General features: G+C 38.3%; 1 protein-coding gene and 1 long non-coding RNA gene across 3 annotated transcripts in view; one reads left to right on the top strand and one right to left on the bottom strand.

Annotated features, from left to right (window-relative positions):
* LOC103678374 overlaps positions 1-24859 on the bottom strand; it is a 289850-nt gene that overhangs the window by 36159 nt on the left and 228832 nt on the right. The window lies entirely within an intron of this gene.
* Positions 14224-23509, top strand: PRL (prolactin). The gene is made up of 5 exons (XM_008707720.1): positions 14224-14251; positions 16592-16773; positions 18598-18705; positions 20957-21136; positions 23318-23509. Exons 1-5 carry the CDS (start codon positions 14224-14226, stop codon positions 23507-23509), a joined length of 690 nt encoding a protein of 229 aa, XP_008705942.1.

Below are 24859 nucleotides of genomic sequence, written 5' to 3'. Positions count from 1 at the left end.
GCGGAAGAGACTCCAGCACCAAGAGCAAAGACTCTGAGGCAGGCTTCACATCTGTGCACTTATGGGAACTAGCCCAGTTGTAATGCTTGGACACTCTAACACCTATAAGTGAATGTAGATAGAGAGGAAATCTTGCTATGACACTGAGCTGAAGACAATAGTATTTGTCAGTTCATTTTTCTCATGAAACTATGAAGGTAATGTGTATTTATCCAGTGATTTTTGAAGTCTTCAGGTCAGAGTCTGGATGACCTATTGAGAACTTCTTTAATGATTTTTACATACTTGGATAGGTTTTCTGGTCATAAAAGAACATTTTAACAGAACAAAATCATGCATTTGCTCATCTACCAATGAATGATTGATCACACAAGGACGTAGGATATTCTGCTATGCTTACACACATTCTGTTTATCTAGTTTAGGTAAGCCCCAAATTGCTACATAGCAATTAAATGTGTATTTATATTTATGCACAACACATGTAAATATACACAGACATACATGTACACAAACATATCTATAATATAGGAGCTATTATTCTGCTCCGTTTGCCACAAAGAGCTCTTAGTATGTTGAGAGATACAGTCATATATTTCTCTAACTCGTTCCTTCTTTTTGAGGGCCATTTCTTTTGTTTTAATCACTTAATTATAAATAATAATTTTGTTCTTAGAGACCACGGCCATTTCAATTGACTAAGAGCAGAGAAAACCTAACAAGTGCTGATATCTTATCCTTAATTTAATTACCACTCTTCTGATAAATTGGAAAAACAATCATGTTCAGATCTCATTCAGGATGATAAGATTTCTCTCATTCATCAGTCTTTGCCCAGGCTAAATTCTTTCTCACTTCAGTCTTGAATTCCACTTATTTATAAAGGTCACTAGTTCATTATTCTTCTCCCCTTAAATCAGGTTCTCAATATACTTTTTCTAGTTCCAGGGGCAAAAAGGATATCAAAGTTTATTAAAACTTGATGACAACATGAAAGTTAGAGCAGACCTGACTGGAGCAGATTTTACAGGCATATTTTTTAGTTCCCTTCTCAGAAACATTTTTATGATGAAATATTAAAAATGAAGATATTTAAAACAAAGAAGAATATTAAAATACTTTAGATAAAAAGGGCATTTGCCTATCCTCTGATATCCTTTTTTATAAAAAGGAAAACAAACATTTTTAAAAATTCAATTGAAATTATTTTTTATCCAAGTTCAGCAACACTACTTTATATAAAATAGATCAGGGTTTATCTTATAACACCATGGGAATGTTTGTATTTTTCAGTGTGGGATATCAAAAGACGGACAGACAGACAGACAGATGGACAGAACATAAGCAAGTGAGCAGGAGACAACAGAAAGGAAGAAGAGTCAGCAAGGGAGAAAGAAGGTAGGGGGAAGGAAGGAAGGAAGGAAGGAAGGAAGGAAGGAAGGAAGGAAGGAAGGAAGGAAAGGAGAGGAAAGAAAGGAGAGAGGGAGGGGGAAAAAGGGAAGGAAGCAAAAACATACTTGAATATACTGAAGAACACCAAATGCAGGACATTTCTAGAGGACAGGCAATATTCAGAAGAAGGGAAGGACAAGGGTGATTTTCCTATATTACATGGCTTTTAACTTAAGGGAAGACTAATTGGGTGGCTAAAACTGTGTTGCAAATCCTACCATTCTTCTGGGCAGTTGAAGCCTCTTGCAAGTGAGTGGATAATTTCAGAAAGGGAAGACCTAGTGAAGAGGAGACCCAAATTCTGTGTATAAACCCTGTACAAACTTTTGGCTAACCTCTAGCAAATTTCAAGCAGCACAGGTAAGAATTAAAGAACTGAACTAAGGTTTAAACTGCCATCCAAGAAATGTAGATTGAAGTTTGAGTCTTATTAAATTAATTGCCAGCTAAAACAAGCAAGCAAACAAAATGCAATACTCTTCAATCACCTATATTGAAATCCAAACACAATATATAATTTACAATGAGTACAATATAAAATTGACAGGAGAAAATGAAGAAACAGGAAAATGTCACTTATTTTCAAAAGAAAAGTCAAGTAGCAGAGTTCAGTCTTGAGATGACTGAAGTATTTGAGCAAACAAGAATTTTAGAACAATTACTATTTCTAAAATCAGTAATATGAAGCTAAATTTGATCACAATGAATGAAAAGAATCTCAGCAGAGAAATAGAATTAAAAAGAAACAAATGAACTTCCCAGAAAAATACAATATCTTTTTTGACAGTCAGTAAACTTGAAGGTAGAACAATAGAAATTATCCAATGTGAAGAACAAAGGGAAAAAAAAAAAAGAAAAATAAACAGAGCCTAAGGGACCCATGGGACAATTTTAAAAAATCCAATTGGTGTCTCAGAGGGCAAAGAGAATATGGGGCAAAAATATCTGAATAAGAGCCAAACAGTTTTCAAGTTGGTGAAAATAATGAATGTGCAGATATAAGAGTTTCAGACACCAAAGCAGTGCAAATCCAAAGATTATCATGTCTAAGCGTATCATTGTCAAACTATTTGAAACCAAAAATAGACAAATCCCTGAAAGCAACAAGAAGAAACAATACATTAAACACAGGAGAACAATGATTAGTTAACATGTGACTTCTCATCTAAAATTATAGATGCTAGAAAACATTGGAATGCCATATTCCAACTGTTAAAAAATATGACTAAAATGTCATATTGGACAAAACTATTGTTCAAAAGTAAAGACAAAAAAGGACATTTTAAACTTTAAAAATGAGATGATTTTCATAAGCAAACTTGTAATATAAGAAGTGTTAAAAAAAATTTTCAGTCTAACAAGAAATGAGACAAGAGGTAAATTTAGATTTCTAGAAAGCAATGGAAAATACCAGAAATGGTATATTTCTGGATAAATAGAGAATACTATTTCCTCTCTTAATTTCTATGTAATATGTTTAATGCAAATAATGTAACATTGTTTTGTGAGCTGTATCATGTATGGACATGTAACACATAGGACAACAATAGCATAGAGAATGGGGAGGGGAGTAAATGGACCTATATAATTTTAAGGTTTCTATATTCTATGTGGAATGAAACCCTGATGGTAACTAGCCTGTGAAAAGCTATAGATGCACACGTAATTGCTAGAGCAACTAGAAAAAAATTTATTATCAGAATGCCATAATAACTCATTTTCAAGACAGTAACTGTCACTTCAATCAAATCTAAGGAAGTAAATATATTTAGGCCCAATAGACTAATCATTGGCTTTACTCTCTTAGTAAAATACATTTTATGTTGTTTCTTTTCAATATATATAGTGTTTTTCATAATTGTGTTATATGCAGAAATTATAATAGTTCAAGGGGATCGTAAAGCACTGATTTAGTCACAACAGCAACAAATTCCTAATTTCATTTTGATTATTAAGAGAATTTTCTACCAATATTTCCCATAGAGCCATGTATGCAAATATTTATCACACAATTGTTTACATTGAGGGGGGAATAGATGTTATTTGGAAGAGTGGACAAGTAAATTATGTTAATACATTCAATGAAACATCGAAAGGAGTTAGAAATGACAGACTACATGTACACGTAGCAACTTGAATGCATCTTACAAAATATAACAATGAAAACAATGAACAAGACAAAGATTAGAATGAAATCTCGGAAATCATACCTTTGAGGTAAATGACAAATGTATTCTCACTCAACAATACACATCTTACAGGAACACATACAAAGTAATTCCTAGAAACATATTAGAATGATCGATTGTGGGGAAAGGGAAGTAAAGGGGGTGAACAAGGGGACAAGAAGAGAAAGATGGTGTATATAGATGTTAAATACAAAAATAATGGGAGTTAGCTATGCATTGAACAATAGTGATAATGTTCCCTGAAATAAATTACTCTACACTTTATCTAAGGCCTACTCAAAAAAAAAAAAAAAAAAAGGAACTGAATTTTCTGAACATTGCTTTCTTCTTTGCTTTCCATCGCTGGGTATCTAGGATTCACTCCCACACTAGTTTTATAACTTAAATTGATGAGAGGGTCTACGAAATTTCCATCAAACTGCACTGCGGTAACTGTCTGCAGTCAGAATTGAGAGCATTAAGCAGAATAGTTGCAGTGACCAGAGCATAGAGTCAGGTTTCAACACTTACCCATTCCTAAAACCAAATGAAATATGATTCACTGGTTTTAAAATTTTTTACTTGTACCTTTGTGCTAATGATCTAGGCCAGAAGTTAACAAACTATAGCTTGCAGGCCAAATGCAGCCAAACAAGCTGTTTTTGAACAGCTCATGAGCTAAGAATGTTATTTATATTTTAAAATGGTTATATAAGTACCTACATTATGTCCTTCGTTTTGTCTCTTGGCTAGCCAAGCCTAAAACATTTACTCTCTGGCTCTAAGAAAAAGTTTCCTAACCCCTAACCTAGATTCTGGAAAAAAATATTTCTAATATTGATTATTATCATTTTAAGCCACTAAAATTTGGGGTAATTTTTTGTAGCAATAAATAATCAGAACAGCTATTTATAGTCTCTTTCACTGAAGATTCAAAGAGTATTCTTAACATTATTCAACTTATCATTAAGTACTATACAGAGAGACCACTGACCCACATGTGTTATTTGATGTGATTTCATGATACCTTAACACGATACCGTCACTGAAGTCTGGCCACTGCTGACTGCAGAGCTTTATGAGCAGAATCAGGAACTTTCCCAAACCATGACATATCGTATTCATCAAATTTGGTTATAGAGCAATTATCTGTCACAATCATGTAGTATAGCCCCAGCAAGCCAGAAATGGAGTCAATAATAATTTGAAACTCCTTTTTCTTACTCAGTGATTTATGCATGAGTCTATATAACTCCTTAATAAACAATAACATATAATTTGTTCCAAGAAATAAGCATATGTCTTCATCCAGAATCTTGGAGTTTAGTCCCACATATCCCTTCCTGAAAAGAGAAGGCTTAAGATAGAAACTTGAAATTTGGGTCTGCAAAGAAAGCAGACAGCTTTAATGTCATCTTTTATGAACTGTGTGCTTAAATGTATCAATTGGGAGGGAGAATATATATAATAAAGCCTTTCATAATACTATAAAACAACATTTTTGGTTTTATGTTTGGGATGATAAAGTTTCCTTTGCTTGGAATGACATTGGAGTAAACTACCAGAAAAGACTTTTGAGATTTTTTTCCGACAAGGACAAACCCATGACATTTTCACAAAGCCTTTGGTCTTAACCTTGGAAATCTGTCTGCTTAGGATAAAGGCAGAGAAAATGAGCAGGAAAGCTCTAAAGGTGGGCTGCTATTATTAAATGCAAATATATTCATTAAGGAATTGGCCAAACAGGAAGGTATATTCCACTTTTAATGAATTTTTTAAACACACAAATATTCTGCAGGTGTGCGTTCATAATTTAATTAACCTTTGAAGGAAGCAGTGGGTATCGGTGTAAATGGGCCGGGGTGATAAAATGCTATCAGACCTACATTTTCACCTCTTATTTTATATACGTTATCAAAAAATTTTAAATGCATCAAAAGCGGACTTCTTTCCACTTTCATATCTTTGACCTTCCAGCAGTCACTGAAAGCCCCAATGACATCATTTTTATGGGATTCTTAATTTATGTCATAATTCCTAGGAATAACACATATAATAGAAATAACACATCTAATTTTAAGAAACATTTTCTAAAAACATTAAGACATGGATGAGAAATTAAAACATATTTTGCCCATAAATACATCTCGTGACCTACAGAGACACCGTGACAATCATCTGAGTGATTTAGAACCGATACACGTCTCCTGCCTCCCTCGCCGGCAAAAACTGAGCAAAAGCAACTTGTAAAATTTTAAGGTTAAAATATTCTAGTAACATTAATAAAATCTATTCATCACTGGACATGTTATAGGATTCTGATCCCAATACTAAAAATGGGTTACATTCTTCTAATCATCATTGTTTGAAAAGTAAAAATTATTAATGATTTTTCTAACAGTTGTGTCATCTCCAAAGCTTCGCAAACAATTGACTGTTTTTAACTAACTTGCTCACATGTAAACACAATTTTTAAAGTTCTCACCAAAAGTAGGACACACAGATCTACACAAACAAATGCAAAGAATACTTGTTGAAATTGTTGAAACACTAATGGGGAAAAAGACTTTGTGTCTTGACATCTGAGACTAAAGTTCTCTTTAAACTGAATCCTATTGATATTGCTTCATTTTTAATACTTCATTTATATAAACAAGAGTTTGGAAGATAGAGTTATTTCACATACTTATGTTCAAAACATATTCCCAGATGATAAAATATGTGTTTCTATGTACTTGATGGGATCTTAATGGGAAAGCTTTCTATAAACCAAACATGAAAACATTCTCAGAATCTCCTAGCTGTTTCCTATATACGCATCCATGATTTTCATTTATATAAATGGACGTTATTTTCTGGCACAGCTGAAAGTAAAGACTATCTCTTATTCTGCAGTTTTTAACAGAAACTTAACAGCTTATATTCACTCTCTCTATGAAATTAATGTCCCTTTCTGGAAGAAACACCCTATTTCTCATCTATTAAGTTCATCGTATAAGGTAGGAGTACAAATGACCTAGAAAAGAGGCCCCTCAAATGCCACATCACCTATAATGGTAATAATAATATTGCTTCTCCCAAGTGGTCGACAGATAACCTTTTATTTTTTTTTTTAATCTACAAGAATTCTTTGACTTTCATTCTACTAATGATGTAGAAGTGACAAGTGAAAAAGTTAAATGAAGATTTTATGACACATGCAAGACTCCTATTAGTAAAAGAATTCTTAGAGACCAAAATGGCAGATAAACCAAAGACCAATTTGAAGTAGAAATAAAATTAATGGCTCTTCATTCCTTATCTACATAACTCATTAAGAAATATTTTAACAAACGTACTGTGGTATTTTTTTTTTTTTTTGAACGTGACTAAGGATCACACTCAAATTCTATCTGACAGTGTCAGTGTTTCCTTAAAGGATTCAAAGTGTTTAAAACATTCTGTTTCTCTCTCCTCTCTCTCTGGGAACTCAATTACACTGGCATTTTTCCTTGAAGTAATGTGTTTCTCAATGTGTCTTCAAGGTCACATCTGCATCTCCTCAGCAAGACTTACTACCATCAGCCATGCAAGAGGCTGTGGGCACAAGTATGAATGTGGAAGGCAAGAAGAAATATGACCAGCGTGGCAAGCGGGAGACCTGGAGCTCCAGTGATGACTCTGTAATTAAATATGCTTAATGCATTTTCTTTACCTCTGCAATGAGCGGTTTGGTTAGATGTATCTGAAGTGCCTCTGATCTCAAAAACTATGGTTTAGAAGTTGAGATTGTTCGGAAGGTGCCCTTCAGGATGACTAATCTTCCTGATGGAAAAACAGATTGCAACTGAAATGGACACAGGCAGGGGAAAATGGAGAAGCTATTAAAAGTATCCAGGTCAAGATAACCTGGGGAGAGGAGAAAAGAAAAATTTTTGGAAGTTAAGGAGGCAGAATAGTCGCAACCTTGGAACGGAGGGAGTGGGAGTCAAAGGAGACAAGAGAAAAGCAAACAAACACAACTCCGGGAGGTTAAGTGTGGGTGATCCAGAAGGCAGTAGTTTAAGAGAAAAGCTGAATAGTTACGGATTTTTAAAAAATTATTCATTGTACTTTGGTTGAAGATGTATAAGTTGAAATGTGTGGCAGGTAAATGGCATCTCAGAGGAAAAGACAGGGTGGGAAGATAGTGTTGGGATCATCTTCATGGACATGACAGGTAGTCATGGCACGGAATGGGACAGTCAGTGGGAAATGACAGGCTGAATGCCCCAGAAATGACACAGCTAAGGACTCGGGGAGGTATTTTGATTCAGCAATGAAATAATCATTGGAGACTATTAAGAGAAAATAGAACAAAACAAACTGAACTACTTATATATTCTTCTTCCCATGTATTCTATTTTTTTTTAAATTATTACATTTTCATTATGGCCGAGTATAATGTCATTTATTGGAGAGGTTTCATAGGTGTTTAAAACACACACACATTTGATCTCCTACGGTAGTATATTGATTAATTTCCCCTCACGTTTTCTTACTATATGCTTTATGTTTTGGATCATACTATTACATGCATAAAGACTGTCGATAGTCTCGTGTCCATTGCTGACTGTATGCAACATCACAAAGGATGGCCTTTTCACATTTTTGCCTCGACTTTAAACCTGCCTAGTAGTAATGTTGTCACCCCAGCAATCTTAAGTCATTTACCTGATGTGCTTTCTCTGTACTTCCCCCTTACCTTTTCTTAGCCACTTCATTTTAGGTCAGGGTTTCTCAACATTGGAGCTACTGACATTTTAGATGACATAATATTTGGTTTTGGGGCATCTGGGCGGCTCAGTAATTAAGCGTCTGCCTTTGGCTCAGGTCATGATCCCGGGGTCCTGGGATTGTGCCCCATGTTGGGCTCCCTGCTCAGCGGGGAGTCTGCTTCTCCCTCTCCCCCTCACCCTGCTTGTGTTCCCTCTCTTGCTGTCTATCAAATAAATAAATAAAATCTTTAAAAAATATGTTTGGTTTTGATGGCTGTGCTGAGTGTTGTAGAATATTTAGCAGCATTTCTGGACTCTACCCAGTCGATGTCAGGATCGCCCCCACCTTCCGTTATGACAATCAAAACTGTCTCCAGACATTGGCAAATGTGTGTCAGCTCGCAACTCCTCACCCTTCGAAAATCATTCTTTCCAATATATCACTTGTATCCAGCATCTAGTTGGCATTTGCCACCTTTAAAGAAACTGAGTCATGTTTTTTTTAATAATAATTTTTTATTATGTTATCTTAGTCACCATACAGTACATCCTTAGTTTTTGATGTAGTGTTCCACGATTCATTATTTGCGTTTAACACCCAGTGCTCCCTGCAATATGTGCCCTCCTTAATACCCATCACTGGCCTATCCCAATCCCCCACCCCCCTCCCCTCTGAAGCCCTCAGTTTGTTTCCCAGACTCCATAGTCAATTAGAATGGCAAAAATTGACAAGACAAGAAACAACAAATGTTGGAGAGGATGTGGAGAAAGGGGATCCCTCTTACACTGTTGGTGGGAATGCAAGTTGGTACTGCCACTTTGGAAAACAGTGTGGAGGTCCCTTAAAAAGTTAAAAATAGAGCTACCCTATGATCCAGCAATTGCACTACTGGGTATTTACCCCAAAGATACAGACATAGTGAAGAGAAGGGCCATATGCACCCCAATGTTCATAGCAGCATTGTCCACAATAGCTAAATTGCGGAAGGAGCCGAGATGCCGTTCAACAGACGAATGGGATTAAGAAAAGGTGGTCCATATATACAATGGAATATTACTCAGCCATCAGAAAGAATGATTACCCAACATTTGTAGCAACACGGACAGGACTGGAGGAGATTATGCTAAGTGAAATAAGTCAAGCAGAGAAAGACAATTATCATATGGTTTCACTCATTTATGGAACATAAGAAATAGGGAGATCGGTAGGAGAAGGAAGGGAAGAATGAAGGGGGGATAAACAGAAGACTATGTTTTTCTTTTGAAAAATAACTTGTCCCATATTTTTGATGTTTGATCTTATTCTGACCTTTCCTTGTGTGTGTGTGTATGTGTGTCTGCTCATGTTCCCTATGCTTCTTATCTTTTGTTAAATAGAATGTCTTTTATTTCGTGTGCATGTGTGTATGCACCTGCTTGTGTGGTATTTCCTTTTTCTGAGTTAGAAGGCTTATAATCTATTCTCCACATTTTTAGTGGTTATAATTTTGCATCATCTGTTGATTCACTTCCTTTTTTAGAATATTAGTTTGATTTTATCTATTGATTCCCCACTCTAAGCCATGAAAGAAATAACATGCTCATCTGTCATCCTACTTTGGACAGCAGGTGTAATTTTGCTAGTTTTTTTCAGCTTACTTTTTTGCTCATTTTATTAGAATTAGGGAGAGCCAGAACTTTGCAATCTCATCTCAGAAGTCCTCATAATCGCTGTGTACCTTTACTTTCCCCCATAACTTAAAAGTGCATATATACGTACTGCTGTATATACATTTATACACACAAAAATATCTACCTATATACAGAATATAAACATATATAAAGAGTATAAAATGTGTGTGTGTGTATAGAGCATTTGGTCAATAGAACATTCCATCAATTAATTATTATTTATATCTCAACCCCACATGATAAAGGGTTTTGCTGAACAAATGTCACTTTAGTTACTCCCTAAGTATTAAAGCATATATTATGCTGGTAATACATTTTGTATTTAATGAATAAATTAAAGAAAAAGAGGGACAAGTCCCAGGTAAGCTATTTAACTCAAATTCCAGTAGAAAAATGTATTGTGGGATGATGGGTGTATAGACTAGAACTGAAGTCTATTAGTCCCTGTGAAGAAGCAGCCCTACTTCTTAGTCTGAATCCTGTCAATACACTGAAAATGATGAACCATGGAGGAAGGCAGAGATGACAGCTGTCGGGACATGTAGAGCCCTATGAGCGGTCACGCTATCGAAAGATTCTCTTCCTATCAGTACAGATTGGCTGCCCTGATCCCATGTGTCCTGACTCCTTCCGACTGCCCCAGTCCCTCCCCAAGGACCCTGACAGTCTCACCACAATTGAACAATTAAAGAATTAATGCCTGTCCGGGAGTACAGGCACCCTCAGGGACCCTGGTCTGTTGCTACAGCGTTCTGTTCAGTTTGGTGGTGCCCGTGCTAATTATAAAATTTAAAATTATCCCTGGAAGTAGCAATGGCTCAGAGTCCCACTTCCTATTAGACAATGACTCCATGAGTGTGTCCATATCTATATATAGATATATATCTCCCTGAAAGCGGGCATGCTTCAAATTCACTTTCCTTTTGATAAGATACACACACACACACACACACACACACGCACTTAATATTGGAGTATGAAGAATCTTTTATAAGAAAAGTTATCATCTGCCCCACCTCGCATTAGCCTACAGCCAGTATGTGATGCTTTTCCTTGAACAAATATAATTTTAAAGAGTGAATCTGTGAAGTTTCCAGACACATCATCCTTAGAGCTGGCATTGTTCTATATCATGCATTAAAATTTGTCCCAAGGGACACGTTGTTTGGAACAAACATGTGACAAGAAACTCATAGCATAAGCTAACGCTGAGAATTCAAAGAATTAGAGCAGAGGACATGACTATTGTATCAGTGAAAAGAAATTACAGGAGAAATTTCCAAATGCTTCCATTATGGCTTTCTTATTTAAGGAGCAAATGCCCTCAAGACACTGCTAAGAGATTAAGAACTTGAGTTCTGGATTTACTTAAGAAAGCTGATGACCTGCAAAGCCCTGGCAGAGATAAGCGTTAAAGACAGGCACTTAGGGGAAAATATACATCGAAATATGCATGAAATTGAGGTACACAGAGGATGTAGCAAAACCATTACTTTTGTTTATCTTGAAAACAGGGCAATTCAAGAAAGGACCATTGTGATTGATTCTTTTTCCAATATGCCCTTCACATTTTCAGTTACTTTATATCGAAAACAACATATAACCTTTCTGATCTTTTAGTCCAGGTTTTGGGAGATGGCTGTTGGGAATTCTTAAATCCATTAACAATACCCCTTTTATCATTTACAACTTTCACTTTATTAAAGGCAATTCACTAGTATAAATTGCAATATCATTGTGATTGTTTTATCTGATGATTTTTAAACTTAATTTCTTTTATCTTTTAATAGTCCCCATATCTTGCAGTAGACAGCTTTCAAGCTTTGTGAAATATTTTTAATATTTTTGCATCATAAATGAGACAAGAAAAAATAGTATTATTCCAAATTTTAAATAAACAAAAGAAAATTCAAGGAAACTGCAAGCTCCATTCCTAATTAGTAAGAAAAGAAAACTGATGCTACTTAATGTTAAAAATTAGAATCATTTAGAAGAGATGACAAAATTGTTCATTAGTTTCAGGTACTAAAACTTTCATGGCAACTTGAACATCATTTCAGCTATTTATTCAGCTACTTGACAGAAGTCAGTTATCAGCTGCTTTTCCTAAGCCCCCAAATGGCAAACAAATGAAGTTTTGTAAATAAAAACAGACATGTCTATTCTCAGTGAATGTCTTTATTGTTCTAAATTAAGGGCAGGATTTGGTAAATGGAAAGATCTTTAAAAGAGTCACATACAAAAGTTAAGATGAAAGGTAGGTGACACAGATAGCGGAAAAATAGGACAACTATGCCTTTTTGCATTATTTAGATATTACAACATCCCATGAACTGGGGGGGAGGGGGACCACCCGTGAACAGCAAGGAAGCAAATGAGAGTTTCCAGGGAAACATGCCCCTCTTTGGAGTCAAATAAATCAACTGGCCTCCCAGAAAAAAACACAAATCAGGTGTTCTTAGATTGCTTTTTTCCTGGCTATCTAAAAAAGTCACAACACCTTTAAATTTTAACATTATGTTGTCAGTTCTTATGGCAGATTTCCCTACTCTTAAGTTTCTACAAGAAGAGGGGAATGGAGGGCAGCATTAATTTCTGTACCATGGGGCACTGCTCTCTTAATAATTCAGACTTTCACTATCCAGAGGGAAAAAAATGAATACGTCAGAGGGTCAATGAAATCCTGACCCAGCTTCAGACTGAGAGAGCCCATACATCACCACACTTGACGCGTGGGATGCAGAATCTAGTACCGCTTACACTAAGGTGATTAGGAAGATGGTTTTTAAGGGAAGTTACTCTTCGTTAAGATTTCTAGGTCTCTATACAGCACTTGGGAAATCGCTAAGGCACAACGGTGGCAGCAGCAACTATGGCATAAGCAAATGCCATGGAAAGGAATTATTTTAAAAATTACCTCACCTGTTGATTTACTAGGAGAGGCATATGGTGACCTTGAAGCTAAAGGTCACGGGCTGCTTGAGATGCAAGGACTCAAAAATTAGAGAAAGTCGTCAACAACCCAATTCTTATTCATTAAAATCATTTCATTTAGGAAATCTCTAACAGGCGGATGGAACTTTTGAGCCCATGAAGGATGAATTTTTGTCACCTTGGCCCTGGAGGGGTGCTGGGTCAGAGAAATAAAGTGATCATAAATGAGTGAAGTCTGTCCACCCTATCCTTGAGGAGGGTGCAAATTATTGCCTAGAATTTTGTTTTACTACCTCATATTCCAAGGGGGGTGTGTGTGTGTTCATCCTTGAAAACCACTAAGTTGCTTGCCCAGAATAAAGTCCCTAAGGTCAGGGGTGATTTCTTGTTCATGCCCAACCATGTTTGTTAAGTGATTCTTTTCCAAGTCTTCTTTATATCCCTCCTGATTCCTCGGGAAGCAATAATCCTTCCAGCATCTATTTGACTAATTACTTCAATATTCTTGACACTGAATCTCTCCAGACCTCTGTTCTTTAATCTGTAAACTGGGGATGCTAACCTAAATTTAGATAAATGTTAAAGTCAAAAGAAATGAACCGATGAAACTATCCATTTTAAAACAAAGTACCATACGTACATGTCATTTTAAAAAGGGCGAAGCAGAATGTATAAAAGCAAGAAAAAGATGAGAGCAAACGTAACAAGAGCATGACAGAGGATCAAATGTCCTACTTTCTCCTTATTCTGTATTTCCTGATATTTCTCTGTGTCAGTTTTGAAACCTTGACTTCACCTGGCAATTCTGAACTGGGAAAAAAAAGAATGCCCGTTGCTAATACATGAAACACCTAAATGAAATATAATGCTATATTCAAGAACATGCAGAGAAACAAAAGTAAATTTTAAAGCAAATGACTTCTGTAGTGGTACGGGTCCTTTCACCCAAAATAGTCTCCAGATCTCACCTTCATCATTTCTCTCATTTCCTTTTGGGCTAATTAATCAAAATCCTTCCTAGAATGTTCATTTCTGGCCAGTATGTCTTCCTGAATATGAATAAGAAATAAAATACCATTTGATGTTTGAAATTATGGGGGTAATCTCAATGACGGAAATAGATGACTGGTAAAGGGGAAGGGAATGCCTGATTAAATATATTCATGAAGATGTCAAAGGCTTATAAAGCCAATATCTGGGAGAGAAAGCTGTTGGACGACCAGATCTTCCCTGGCGACTGTGTTTCTCGAAAGCATCACCACCATGGACAAAAAAGGGTGGTCGCTGAAAGGTATGTGCAACAACTCACAGATTTGTTGAATTATCAACACTCTTGAGGGGGTGGCACTAATTTGAAACTTTAGCTAATATTCTCTGAGCAAGAAATTTCAGGTTTATGGAGTTTAGAAGAACTATCTAGTCATTGCTCTGGAAAGCAATTGTACAAGGGCACAATAGAACACTCGTTCTCAAATGGAGATCCTCCTTCTTCCAGAGACAATTGGCTATTGTCTGAGATGTTTTGGTTGCCTTAATTCGAAATGGGGGTGCTCCTGTTATCTAGTGGGTAAAACTCAGAGATGCTGCTCAGTGTACCACAATGCACAGGACAGCTCCCAGAACAAGGAATGATCCAGCTCAAAATGCCAATAATGTCAAAGTTGAGAAACCCTGGCCTGGAATAGGACGATAAATGTCTATGGGTCCAATTTATCGCAACTCCAGAAGGTAGACGCTAACATTTTCTGGTTCCCAGGACTCTGACGTAAGTCAGCCTGGTGAAACTTTCAACTCTGAAGTCATAATATACAGACAGTGATAGTAGAATTGTCTCTTATAATAATTGTCAACTGGGTTTAAGCCAAATGACATTTCAAAGAGAAAAACAGCCTGGTAATAATTAACCATCTTTACTTTCTTGGTTGACATTTGCAAGAAAAAGAAATTAGCAACAACCATAAAATTCATTTTATGAAATGAAGAACAAAAACATTTATCTATTTTATCTCCTCTTAGACTGTGAGAATCCTTCAGATGATAAATGTACAGATAAATGTAGTCAGAGTTAAATAATATCTATGAAGTTATGAATTTCCTGGAACTCATATTCCAATTTCTCGACCTGTAGCACACTTTTTTTTTTTTTTACATCTGTAGATAAAATATCCATTCAGCTAAATAAACTTTTTGGAAATATAATGTTTTTGAAAAATTAAAAGTCTGGTATACGACTCACCTCACAACATTTTTATCTTTCATTTTGCAGCTGAAAGGTTGTGAGTTACATTCTCTATTAACAAAAAATTTTAGATATTTTTAGGTATGTAGGTTTAGGAAGTTTTTCACACATCAATCTTTAGCACTTGCCTTGTGTCATCTTAGACATTTCCAATTACATTCATTGACGTTTCCACAGAAGTTTGGTTTTCCGATAAATACATTTCTATATCAGATATTCTTTTGGAGTAGTTTCATTGATGCTAATAAGTGATTTTAATAGATGCTTTCCTCTTGAAAGTGTAGATGACTGCTATGTCAGAGGTCCATATCTGCCCATCTAATCACGGTGAGATATCACAATGATAATTAAATCATCTCTGATAATGGTCCAAGATTTTAAAAGGGGGTGTTTTGTAGCTGGAACTGAAGAAAGGGATCAAATCAGCTTCCTAGGGCCATTGTGAGAGCACATTAAAGGCAAAGTACTGTTCTCGCCAAGTAATGGCAGTGACTCCCCAAGCACGGAGTCATCACGGCCTCTCCTGTGGCCTTTGTGACCCGGGTGCTGCCTGGGTGCCCACAGGTGTGTGTGACGTCACAGGACACAGAGTGATAATGGTGGTGTCCAGCCTCCTCCGCCGGCTAATAATAGGACTGGAGGAGAATCACTTAACCTCTCTAAGCCTTCTGCTTCATCAGTGTAATTTGATGATAATAATGAAGGCCGAAGCACTCACAAGGTTACTGGGAAACACACATTAAAAAAAAAAAGAAAGAAAGAAAGAAAAGCAAAACCTTTGGCAAGGTGCCAAGCAATCGCATAGGGTTATTAAGGTCAGTTAGCAGATCTAGGCCATAGTATCGTTTTGTGTTAGATTCTCTTCATACTCCGCATTAGGCATTGTCAATCATATTTATTTCGATCAGGGATGAAAGTAAAACAAATAGGTCTACCATGTGCCACTTGCCATTTCAGGGTCTGAAATGCAGGTAGTAGTCAACACGGAGTTAAAAAAATTACAGACGCCTAGAGGGCCCAGCTGCTGGAGATCTGCAGAAACTCCCAAGATGTTAAACTAACTTAAAAGAATGACTTAAACACCCTGGGTCAGAGTTAATTTAAGCTCCGAATGTTTGCGGAGTACGGGAGCTCTCCTGGGAGCAATACCAAAATGCAGGGAGTAACCCGCTTCTCCAACTATGTATCTGTGCAAATATAATTACATATCTAAATTTACACAGCGGGAGGTGTTGGCTTCTCCCCACCCCAGCTAGCACAGTATCATAGTACCAAATCAAGCGGAGGGCAGGGGTGTGGAGGGGAGAGAAGGCTTCCCTGGCACAATTACTTTTGATAACCTCCGCTGAACAGATCGCCTCAGAGTGGCTGGTGTTTCTTCTGTTTGAGTAGGGTCTCTCCTGCCCCTGCTGCTGCTGGTGTCGGACCTGCTCCTGTGCCAGAGCGTGGCCTCCCTGCCCATCTGTCCCACCGGGGCTGTCAACTGCCAGGTGTCCCTCCGAGACCTGTTTGACCGCGCGGTCATTCTGTCTCACTACATCCATAACCTCTCCTCGGAGATGTTCAACGAATTTGTAAGTACCGCGCCTTCTTGCTTCTTCCCGTGAATGAGGGGGCTATCCCACACTTGAGACAAGAAAGCTGCTGGGGCCAAATCTCAAATAACACACTGTTTAGGTAAAAGAGCCATTGGCTCATAAACTGGGGGACAAGAAGAAAGGGACAGTTTCATGAAACCTCAAAGATTCTCAAAGAGTATAATCACTCCTTAAAATTTGTCCTTTAATTCATTTTCTTTAAAAAAAATTTCCAACAAATTTTAAGTGCCTGTATCAGCCAGCTGGGGCTGCCATAACAAAATTCCATAGCGTGCGTGGCTTCAACAGAAATGTACTTCGGACAGTTCCAGAGGCTGGAAGTCTGAGATCAGGGTGCCAGCCTGGTCAGTTCTGATAAGGGCACACATCTTCCCATCTTGTCTTTTCCCTGTCATGGTGGTGGAGGGTGGGGGTGGGGAGATTCTCTGGTGTCTCATCTTGTAAGGACACTCATCCTACTGGATCAGGGCTCTACCCTTATGACCTCATTTAACCTTCCTTACCTCCATAAAGGCCCTATCTTCAAATACAGTGCACTTGGGGTCAAGACTTCAACATAGGAATTTTGGGAAAACACAACCAATCACTCCATAACAATACCCAGCATAAAGCCCTTTTGGGTGGAGCTTGAGTAAACGGAAGCATGCTGAGTTCCTGTCCTTGTGTGTGGGTACATGATACCTAATAAATGAGAATCACACTGCCTAGAATGGAGTTAATCCAAGAAAGTTAAACTAAGCTGAATCCAAGTCAGGAAAACAAATAATAATAGCTCTTCTGAAACCCAAAAAGGCTATAAATGATTGTTCTAAGATGTCCAGTGTATAGATTTAGAACCAGAATTGAAGGGTTGCTTTAGAATTGGAAACAATATTCTCCTTCTGATTACGGTACTTTGACAGTTGTAGCTTAACTCTTTTAGGTCAACCAAGGAGCAGACTGTGTATNNGCGGTTCAATAAATCAAAGGGTCCCCATAAGGAACAAGGCTCAACGTTTGTAATAAGCACACATTCCATAGTTCTCTGTACTCACTGGGTTTTCTTTCATCTTCCACTTTTGACTGTCATTCCTGTGGCTTTCACATCTTCCTGGTAATCTCCTTAGATTTTCACAGTTTTTGGTAGAGATTAGCATTATGTCAGGGCCTTAGCAAGTTGTTGTTTTTGTTGTTGTTGTTGTGTGTATTAATTCTGAGTCCACTGATTAATATTTCCTAAAATTTTATACCAATTTCTTTGACTTACCATTTTGCAACAATTAACAAAATTGCATTATGCATCTATGATGAACATGGGAAGGCACAGGTATGTGGATTCAGATGTTGGTCAAAGAAAAGTTATAATTTTAGAACGTGTATTAGAGGAGCATATTGGCTTGGATCCCCAGTAAACAAAATATTAAATGGCAAAATATAGGTAAATATGCTGTAGGACATTGGTTCAAATACTAAAGAAAGAGGATACTTAACAAAATATTTAATGTTCCTATTTTTGGTATTTTTAGTGCTTGCTTTCCAAATAGTTACTTGTGGAAAGGGTAAAATTAAACAAGGGAATCAAAAAAAGGGAAGAGGTTGGCATTTGGAAAAGAAAGATTAAAAAAATGCATTGATAGAGAAAATCAAAATAAAATGCAGGGAAAGGCGTCTTTCTCAATTCTTTGGTTTCCGTTTTTTATGTAATTCTCATTTTAAAAAAAAGATCATACATTTATCAAGCGTGTTAATATTCTGGTAATGGGCTCATTTAACCAATGCTCAAACAGCTGTAACTAATTAAACTTGCTTGCTCACTTTTAGGATAAAAGGTATGCCCAAGGCCGGGGGTTCATTACCAAGGCCATCAACAGCTGTCACACTTCCTCCCTCTCTACCCCTGAAGACAAGGAGCAAGCCCAGCAGATCCATGTGAGTCTTCTATCCCGGTTTCTCACCAATACCACTGGGGCAGTACACTAGTGTCATCATGTCACAGATTATCAGAAGTACTGCGTTAGGTAATGCTAACTGCACATGCAGAGAAATATGGAGGAAGAGCAAGGAAATCAGAGAGAAATGACAGTGTGTAACTGATGAAGCATCAGTAAAACCAAATGCATACTAAAGATTGTAGCAGTGAAATAAATCTCTAAGTTGTTCATGCAAACAACATTATTTTAGTCAATGGCTTGGACCCAGGATTGCATATGTTATACCGTATGAAATCCTGAACTGAATTGGACTTCATGTATAAAGTGGAAGGTTTGCAAAATTCACGCATAGGGAAGACACGCAAATGCAGTTGCACTGATCACGTGAAAGCCTCGGCTCCTCCGTTGGCAGCATTTACATTCCTGAGCACCGCGCCTGGTGAGCGTCTCCGCCAGACTTTGAAGGCTCTCCTGATGCTACTTCTACTTCTCTGACACCTGCTTCTCTCTGCATCCTTCCCTGACTCCTCCACCACCTGTCACTTCTGAATTATAAGTCTTCCCCAAATCAGGTCCTGTAAAACACTATGTTTTGTTTCTCGTGGCTACAATGATTGCCTCTGTTCTGAGGACCACAAAGTCTGCATAGGAAGCCCCAGTCATTTATCCCCATTTTTTTTGGCATAATAATCTCCCCTTTCTGATTCCCTGATACATGCACCACCTTAACATGACTTAAAATAAGCATCTTCATATATATGCCCCCATAAATGTAATCTGCTTTCCTTTTACCACTTTGATAATGGGTACCAGCATTCTTTCTGTCTGCTAAGCTCGTTAATAGTACTGATGATAATGATGATAATAATGATGATAAAATGAAGGGAAAGAGTGAAGAAGGATGAGGAGGAGTTAAAATGTATTGAGAGCCACTCCCTTGCCAGACACTTCACCACGCAACGTGCATGCTTTACTGTAGTTGAGCCTCACAAAAAAATCCTAGGACTCCAGGCATTGCTATTACACTTGCTGAGATGAGGAAACTGACGCTTGCACAGGTTTGTGGAATCTGGAGTCGCAACGGAGTGGCAAGCCGTGAGTCTGGGCTTCATCCAATTCCAAGCCCTCACCCTTACTCGTTATGCTCCAACTAGCACAAGTAGACGGCCATTGGCGGCTAACACCTCCTTCCCTTCATATCCCGGGACATGTTTCCATCACCACATCCGTTGGCTTCTTCCCTACTCTTCACTTCCTTTACCCTAGACTAGTTCACAGACCTCAGGAAAGCAAGCCTTTTAAATCAGAGACGAGCAGTTCCTAAGAGTTTCATGTGCCACCCTGACAGGTGGGAAATAGGGCGCAGACTTCCCTGGTAAGTTCCACTGATGCTGTTCCCACTACCAGCATAGCATAATTTTATTCACCTGCTCAGCTCAACAGAAGAGACCTGCTCTGGTCGCAGCACAGGGATGGGGGTTGGTACAGGCTGAGGAGAACATATTCATGAGTTCCATGCCTTCGTCACTGGCTCTTTGTTCTACTATCATAAAATAAAAACTACAAATCACAAGTGAATCCATTAAAGAATGATTTGACTCATGAATATGAATGTGTCCTTGGACGAACGTGATGTGGGCCCTTTGTCACTGGCACCCGTGGACTCTGTCTTTCCTGAGTCAGGTACTAGAGGCACATACTGAGTGCCAACAAAACTCCTTTCGGACAAGCAAAGCTGTCAAATAGAACTCACTGAGGGGGGGACGGATGGTAGAACTTCCGAGGAAGACAAAATTCCTCCTGCTATAAACTAGAATTCTCATTAGATGAAGTAAGTTATTCAAATAAGCCAGTTTATTTTTTTTCTATTTTAGCAAAGTTTAAGCCAATAGCTTAAACTTTTTTATTTTTACTTTAACCACTACAAAAGATTTACATATACATAGGAATAACAAAGAGATCATTTAGGTCAGTCTCTCAGAGCAGAAAAATCACAAGTAACTAAACCCACTGTGTTATGCTTTCTTTAAATTTTATTGATTTATTTGAGACAGAGCACGAACTGGGGGAAGGAGCAGAGGGAGAGGGAGAAGCAGACTCCCCACTGAGCAGGGAGCCTGATGCGAGGCTTGATCCCAGGACCCTGAGATCATGACCTGAGCTGAAGACAGACGCTTCACCCATTAAGCCACCCAGGTGCCCCCTGTGTTATGCTTTTTTAAATGTGATTGTTTTATATGGTCACTTAGCACGAAGACCTTCTGAACCTGATACTCAGAGTGCTACGCTCATGGAATGACCCCCTGTACCATCTAGTCACAGAAGTACGGGGTATGCAAGAAGCCCCAGATTCGATTCTGTCCAGAGCCATAGAGATTGAGGAACAAAACAGAAGACTTCTAGAGGGTATGGAGAAGATAGTTGGCCAGGTGAGCATCCTCCTGACACTTCTTTGTTTTCCTCATTGATGAACAAGGTGACCTCCACGGTGAGAAGCAAGTTCCGAAATACCTTGCTTTGCAAGAACAAAATGTAGCCATTTCCTATCCCAGGCTGCTATTAAATAAAGCAAGATTCTAGTAATTCATACTGGTAGATCTTATTGTAAGTGAATCTTAAGATGTGGTAGGTGACAGGTGCAGCCTTCACTACAGGACACACACATCCACCAAAGGCTTGCCCCTTCCTGGGGACCGAGGTTTATAATATTTTCCAGGAAAAGAAAACTGGAGAATGGAATCTGCAAGATAAACATTTTTCTCAAAGTATCCCAGGACACCTGCTACTGAAATTCTGCTCATGTTCTTTCTCTTTTCTCCCCACACCAAAGGATGACAGTGGGAAGGGAGAAAAGAGAAAATCAAAATCAGATGAGATGGTATTTCTTGCCACTACTCGAACCCCACCCCTGCTGGACATATTTGTCAAAAAGAGAAGAGTTGTCAGAGATTGAAAAGATGAGGTCAGATTTCAGCAGGTCACAAAAGAAGGGAGTGTTTCTTTTCTGAAATTCTTTATTTTGTCATTTGCAGAAAGTGGTCTCATTCTAAATTTTATGTTTTCTTTTTTTGGAGGGGGGGGTTCCAAAATCAACACTCATAACATTACATCTAATCTCCCCCAAATAATGTCATATTTACACTGAATTAATATTTATAATATAGATCTCCAATCAGCTGGGATAATCTCAGCACAAGTCAGGTAACATCCAAACAGCTTTAAGAAGTTCTTAGAAATGATGTGTCATCTAAAGAAAAAGATAGAATTGTAAGAGTAACAGGAGTGGTTTTTCACTTCCCTTACTCAGTACAAAGTACATGTTATCATGTGTCCTTTTGGTCACATTCATGGGAGAAGAATATATCCAACACAGATACAAAGCACATTTCCACTGTGAGACACGTATAAACACTTAGACTTTCAAGTTATTTTCTTCATTACTGTCAGCTTACTTTCTGAGGTCACTAATTTGTCCTAGAGTACTTCATTTGGTTCTTGTTTGTTTGTTTTTGCCACTTATTTATTCTTATACCATTGTCCCATGCACAGTAAATTTCATCTTAGGGCCCAAGCACCAAAAATAAACATAAAGCAAGGCAACAAATACACACATTCTTACTCTGTAGGAGACAGCTCAGCAGATCAGAGTCTACAATTATCCCACATTTGTACCCAGTAGCTCTCAAAGCAGTTGACGGGCCTACTTCCCAAGCTGCCTACTCGGTCTCTCAGTCCTCTGGGGATTCCCAGCTTGCAAAGGCTGGGGGAGCAGAGGTCAGGGTGCCCCTCCCTCACATCCCTTAGCATCCTTCTGTTTTCACTGTCATGCTTCCCAGCCTACCACCCACCCCTCACCACTGAGGGGTCACTGCTAGCACCCCCACTCTTTCTCATAGGCACTATCCTCTCCTACATCAGAGATCTCAAAACAAAGCTCCTATTGCTCGTAGACATTTGGAGGTTAATGGTCCTGGGTATATTATGGAAGTCTCCTGACTTTTTCAGATCTTTGTGATAGATGTCACTAGTTGACCTGCATCTCAGACCATCAGGTGTAATGCTTATCATTTCTGAGGTCTTTCGTACATACACTACATGGAGAAAAGAATCAGTTTGAAGCAGGAAACAGATAAATGTAATTATGCTGAACTATCAGAAGAAATATAGTACAAACAACACATCAGAGACAAGATTCAGGATATGAAATAGATCCCTCGAGTAAGAGAACTGAGACTTGCTCTTCTATTGTCCCTTGGTCACATTCACATATATATATATTTATATATACATGTGGCCCATAAATACATAAACATATAGCACAACTATACTGCAACTAACTCTCTCTCAATATATAGCAACTTTGTGGTTCTCTATTTACTCCAGTGCACACATACTTCATCTGTGATCACATACATGTTAGAACACTTACACTTGAGTTCTGCTTCTAGTTTTTAGACCATTAATAGATTTCTGATACACTGGCTCAGTAATCCATGCCTCTATCTAGAGAGCTTTACCATGCCTCTTGCCCAAATCTTAATTTGACAATTAGAAGGAACAAAGATAAGCAAATACTAATATTACTAAGTCACTATCGTTTTGGTGTTTAGGTTCATCCTGGAGTCAGAGAAAATGAGGTCTACTCGGTCTGGTCAGGACTTCCATCCCTTCAGATGGCCGATGAAGACACACGCCTTTTTGCTTTTTATAACCTGCTCCACTGCCTACGCAGGGATTCACATAAGATTGACAATTATCTCAAGCTCCTGAAGTGCCGCATCGTCTACGACAGCAACTGCTAAGCCCACATCCATCCCATCTATTTCTGGGAAGGTTCTTAATGATCCGTCCCACAGCAAGCTCCTCTCAGCTTTATAGCTTTTTAATGCATGCTTGGGTATAATGGGTCTCATCTTAAAAAATAAAAACGGACTCCTTAGAGATGTCAAAAATCAAAAAAGACAATTTGTCAAAGTTTCTCGTCTTCATTTAATAGAAAAATCAAAAGAAAATCCATCACTCCCATTGAGAAGTTCCTATTAAAATTTGTCACAACTAGCAGAAGCTAGCATTACAAATAAGACCATTAGCAACTTCCTTTAGAATCATCATACGTTATTACGGGTCACGTTATTAGAATCCAAGAATTAGGTAATTACTCATCATGCCAGTCATGCTACCAAGAAGAGTGAACTCTCAGGACTCTTTGTAAGAGTCAGCCAGACACTATCAGCTAACTCTATGTGTTCCAAAGGACAATGTAAGCACTGTGAGGCTGTGATGCGCCCACACAGCATGTTTACTGAGCCATCTGCAACTCCGTAGGCTACTGCCTTGGTCCATTCAGGCTGCTACAATGAAACACCACAGACTTACAAACAACAGAAATTTATTGTCATGGCATGGCCAGGTGAGGGTCCTCCTTCTTCCAGGTCACAGACTTCCTGCTGTGTCCCCGAGTGGTGGAAGGAGTCAGGGAGCTCTGGCAGGGGAGGGGGGGGGCTCTTATAAGAGTGCTAATCCCATCATGAGGGCTCCACCCTCATAACTTCATCACCTCCCAAAGGTCCCATCTATTAATACTATCACCTTCTAATGTTCAGGATTTCAACTTATGAAATTTGGGCCAGGGCAGATTCAAATATGAAATGGATTTATCCTTCTCCAGTGGCTGTTTTCAACCATGTACCACTGAACTCCTCTTGTTGGCATGATCACGGATGCAACCCATAGGTTCTAGTCACTCTGGATCTCATAAGTCCATTCTAGTCTCAACTCCATTTCATATTCAACCTATTTAATGTTTTCCTCTGCCCTTTGTAGCTCATGGGACCTACCAGAGGGAAGCAGATGTGGTCAATTTCTGCAAGATTTCTTCCCCCTCCTGCTTCTGGATTCTCATCTCTCTCTGTTATGCTAAGTTAAAATGGGAGAGAGGGTGAGGAGAGATGGGCAAGTTCTGCCATCATTGACGTACGCGGTGCTGCCGTGGCCTTCTCATTGCCAACAGAAGCTAACCTTGAATTCCCTCAAGCGGCAGGTGTCTCTTGTGGGGCACCCTTGTGATTTTTCAGGACATTCACAAGGGGGGACACCCCCACTGTCTATCAGTTTCTTTATCAGGGGAACTACTCTGGCTTGATTCTTTACCT

Source organism: Ursus maritimus, unplaced genomic scaffold, assembly GCF_017311325.1.
Source record: "Ursus maritimus isolate PB19 unplaced genomic scaffold, ASM1731132v1 scaffold_30, whole genome shotgun sequence".
NCBI classification, from domain to species: domain Eukaryota; kingdom Metazoa; phylum Chordata; class Mammalia; order Carnivora; family Ursidae; genus Ursus; species Ursus maritimus.
This window is presented reverse-complemented; position numbering and strand designations above follow the sequence as displayed.

Bases quoted from the DNA above. Each gene is read 5' to 3' on its own strand.
- PRL (XM_008707720.1), top strand. From the start codon at position 14,224: ATGGACAAAAAAGGGTGGTCGCTGAAAG. The intron at 16,774-18,597 runs GTAAGTACCGCG...GCTCACTTTTAG, and splicing joins CGGAGATGTTCAACGAATTT to GATAAAAGGTATGCCCAAGG. The intron at 18,706-20,956 runs GTGAGTCTTCTA...ATGGTCACTTAG, and splicing joins AGCAAGCCCAGCAGATCCAT to CACGAAGACCTTCTGAACCT.